The following is a 4,126-nucleotide window of genomic DNA, read 5'->3' on the forward strand; positions in this document are numbered from 1 at the left end:
AATTTTAACTAAAAACTAATAAAAATATACTAAAAACTAACTAGATCATACTAAAAACATATTAAAAATAATGCCAAAAAGCGTACAAATTATCCGCTCATCACAACACCAAACTTAAATTGTTGCTTGTCCTCAAGCAACTGAGAATCAAATAAGATAAAAAGAAGAGAATATACAATGAATTCCAAAAACATCTATGAAGATCAGTATTAATTAGATGAGCGAGGCTTTTAGCTTTTTGCCTCTGAACAGTTTTGGCATCTCACTCTATCCTTTGAAATTCAGAATGATTGGCTTCTTTAGGAACTCAGAATCCAGATAGTGTCATTGATTCTCCTAGTTAAGTATGATGATTCTTGAACACGGCTACTTATTGAGTCTTGGCCGTGAACCAAAGCACTCTGTCTTCCAGTATTACCACCGGATACATACATGCCACAGACACATAATTGGATGAACCTTTTCAGATTGTGACTCAGCTTTGCTAGAGTCCCCAATTAGAGGTGTCCAGGGTTCTTAAGCACACTCTTTTTGCCTTGGATCACAACTTTATTTCTTTATTTTTCTTTCTTTTTTTCGTTTTCTTTTCTCCCTTTTTTTTCGTTTTTCTCTTTTTTTTCTCTTTTTTTTTTGTATTCACTGCTTTTTCTTGCTTCAAGAATCATTTTTATGATTTTTCAGATCCTCAGTAACACGTCTCCTTTTTCATCATTCTTTCAAGAGCCAACATTCATGAACCACAAATTCAAGATACATATGCACTGTTTAAGCATACATTCAGAAAACAAAAGTATTGCCACCACATCAAAATAATTAAACTGTTATAAAATTCAAAATTCATGCAAATCTTTTTTTTTTTCAATTAAGAACATTTTTTATTCAAGAAAGATGATGGATTCATAGGACATTCATAACTTTAAGGCATAGACACTAAGACACTAATGATCACAAGACACAAACATAGCTAAACATAAGCATAATTTTCGAAAAACAGAAAAATAAAGAACAAGAAAATTAAGGAACGGCCAAGACAAAAGTTTATTCTTATTTAACTTCTCAAACGTCTTCATCCCACATCGCTTCTCTTTCATATTCGGAGACTCCATCAGTTTCTTGGAATAAGATGCTGGCACGAAGTAATCTTACCTGTGGAAAGGGAAAAAATGTCACAAAATTACATCTCCATGAAAATCCATAAGATCAAGCACCAAGATTTCCTAGGCTTCTAGCCTTTTTATTCAAAATGAATTATTGCAAGATCTCATCAAACCGATAATTATTAGAGGATAGAAAACAAGATGTAATTTGCATGATGGGTGATGATCTAAAACCAAACTCTTAAATATTAATAATTTAATATAGAGTACTTATCATTAAGGTAGAAAACCTCCACATTATAAGTATTGCCGCTTTAATTTGTAGATACTTTTTTGTACTACTCGTAATGGTTCAGTATATATATGTCATTTTCACATTTTGATATAACATTTATTAAGTACTTTTCATTATTATTAATGTTGAATGCAATTAACAGAGAAACATGTATCCCATACATATAACAGTTATTAAATATGGTATATCTTTAGCCAAAAGAAAAATTTTATAATCAGTTCTTAGTTTTTATTAAATTTTTAATTAGTGTGTACATGAACAAAGTAACAAATATTGTAAGTCTATCCAATGGATCTAACGAAAATGTCATTTGCACACTAAAAATCAGTTACCAAATCAGTTATAGTATATATTTATATAAATATATATGTTGTTTAATTCAATTTAAATGTGTATTTCGTATTTTAATATGTATTTTATATTAGTAGCAAATTTGATAGTTGATTTTTTTGTATGCACATAACATGATTGATGTACTAATAAAGTTTTATATTTATTTTAGTATTGAATAACATACCTGTTGAATCTTAGAAAATTTAGCAAGTAATTCATTTGGGATAGACCAGTCAAAAACATGAAAATTTTCCTTAATCCTGGCTTCATTTGAACTCTTTGGAAGTACACTATGACCCATTTGTAGTCCCCATCGTAGAGCCACCTGTGCAGGAGTCTTTTCTAATTTTTCAGCAACTTCTTTTAGAATTGGATGCTTCAGAACGTCAGTATCAAGCCAACCAGGGGATCCCAAAGGTGAATATCCCTAAACATATACATATATAAGTTGATGAGTTTAAATAACAAGAGATCTTGGACACCAAAGAAGCATAACTCAGCAACAAAGGAAGAGAAGAATCGAAAACAGAGAAGATTGAAGTGTAAAAACGTGTATTGCAAGTAATGAAAGCTTAGCTACAATTGTGAACTGATGAACTCATTACAAGTAAAATTTGGGTTGTATTTGTTTCTGACAAAAGACAAGACAAAATATTGAGAACAAGACACAAAGGATAGTGATACAAAATTTTGTGTTCTTGTATTCTGTTTGGTGATAAAATAGAACAAATTATGAAAATTCAATTTATTCACATTTTTTTCATTAAAAAAATTTGAGAAGAAAAATATAATAATAAAAAATATAATTATAAAAAATTAATAAGAATAATGAAAGAAAAAATAAAAAATAAGTTGTGTCCATTGTTAGTGTATTTGTGTCATTCCTATCAGGATGGACACAAAATATACTAATTCAGTGTTTCTAGAGACAATGTCGCTTTCCATGTCTCATATGTCAAATACAATTTTATATCTCCGTGTCTCTGTCTCAGTGTCCCGTTCCTAAAAACAAACACAACCCTAATGAGACACACAGTGTGCCACATACACTAGCATCTAAACTAGCATAGCTGCACAATCGTTATTAACTGACTTAACAGATATCACATTCTAATAATAGCAATAACTGATTTTTGCTCATCAAACTACCATCACCCTTGGACAAAATTATTAAGATAATCTCTGGGGTATGAAACTTACAGAAAAGTGAACCCCTTTGGATTTGCAGAAGGCCTTCAGCTTGTGTTGCTGCCATAAAGGATGACACTCTACTTGGTTCACAGCTGGAGGAACACGAGCAACTTGCAACAATTCACCAAGTTTCTTACATGAGAAATTGCTTACACCAATCGCTTTAGCCTTGCCAGACTCATACAGTGCTTCCATTGCTTTCCAGGTGGCAGGTATGTCTAATGCCACTTCTTCTTCAGCCTTCATTGGAAATCCTAAGTTTCCCTTTTTCACTCTAATAGGCCAATGAATCTTAAGAAACTCAGAATTATAAACTGTTAGTGTAAATGTTTCAACTTTTTCTTTCACCTCAAAAATATTAGCAAACATTGAGTTTTAAACCGATGGAGGCATAGACTCTGTAGTATTACGTACAAGGTATAAATCTATGTAATCAAGCTGCAAATCTCGCAGGGTGCTGTGAAATGCTTCTGGAACATCTTCTGGTGCATGATCTGAACACCTACACATCCATATATAGAGAGTAAAAGAACTAATTATATATATGATCATCAATGATGATATGTTTTGGCATCACCTTAATTTTAAGGTGGGAATTAAATAATTAATTTATTATATATACTAATAGAACCAGAGTTTCGAAGTAATCCACAAATCTTCGCGCTTCACTATTCCCTCCTCAAATAGCTTCTTCAATGTTGAACCAATCTGCCACATAGTTAAAGATATATAGGAGAGGGACAAGACAATATCTCAAAAATTCAGGCATTATAACTAAGATAATATATAGGTATGGTATGGTATGGTGAAACAAAAAAGTGTAAACATTTGTCATTAAATGACCTAATTTAGTTAGTTAAAATTATAATGATGAAAAGAATGCATGAAGTAGCACAAGGGAACTTGGAAATATACAGGGAATATACTGGGGTGGATAATGCAAGTTTTGCCACTATTTTTAAGACAAGTTTGAATAATTTAACTAAGGTCTTAATAAGTTATTTTGTATTCGGTTTGTTAGTGTTTATTTGATCATCATTAAATCGATAAAAAAAATGATATTTTTTTGTGTATTTGTCAAATTTTTAATAATAAAAATAAAAGTACTAGAAAAATAAAAAATATCTATTTTAAAAAATTATAATTTACATATTTTTTTTAAAGATATTTTTTCTTAAAAAATATATTTATCACATAATAAATAAACAAA

General features: G+C 30.4%; 1 protein-coding gene across 1 annotated transcript in view; it reads right to left on the reverse strand.

The window, feature by feature from the left end:
* Window positions 1-868: 868 nt before the first annotated feature.
* The window catches only part of LOC107484573 (NADPH-dependent aldo-keto reductase, chloroplastic), a 23,554-nt gene continuing 20,296 nt past the window's right edge, over window positions 869-4,126 (reverse strand). Inside the window, exons 3-7 of the mRNA XM_016105125.3 lie at window positions 3,548-3,624; window positions 3,331-3,418; window positions 2,926-3,207; window positions 1,910-2,152; window positions 869-1,146 (exon numbers count right to left, since the gene is read on the reverse strand). Of these exons, the coding sequence (XP_015960611.1) occupies window positions 1,057-1,146; window positions 1,910-2,152; window positions 2,926-3,207; window positions 3,331-3,418; window positions 3,548-3,624 (780 nt within the window). The 3' untranslated portion in view covers window positions 869-1,056. The remainder of the gene's footprint in view (window positions 1,147-1,909; window positions 2,153-2,925; window positions 3,208-3,330; window positions 3,419-3,547; window positions 3,625-4,126) is intronic.

Source organism: Arachis duranensis, chromosome 4 (genome assembly GCF_000817695.3).
Source record: "Arachis duranensis cultivar V14167 chromosome 4, aradu.V14167.gnm2.J7QH, whole genome shotgun sequence".
NCBI lineage: Eukaryota > Viridiplantae > Streptophyta > Magnoliopsida > Fabales > Fabaceae > Arachis > Arachis duranensis.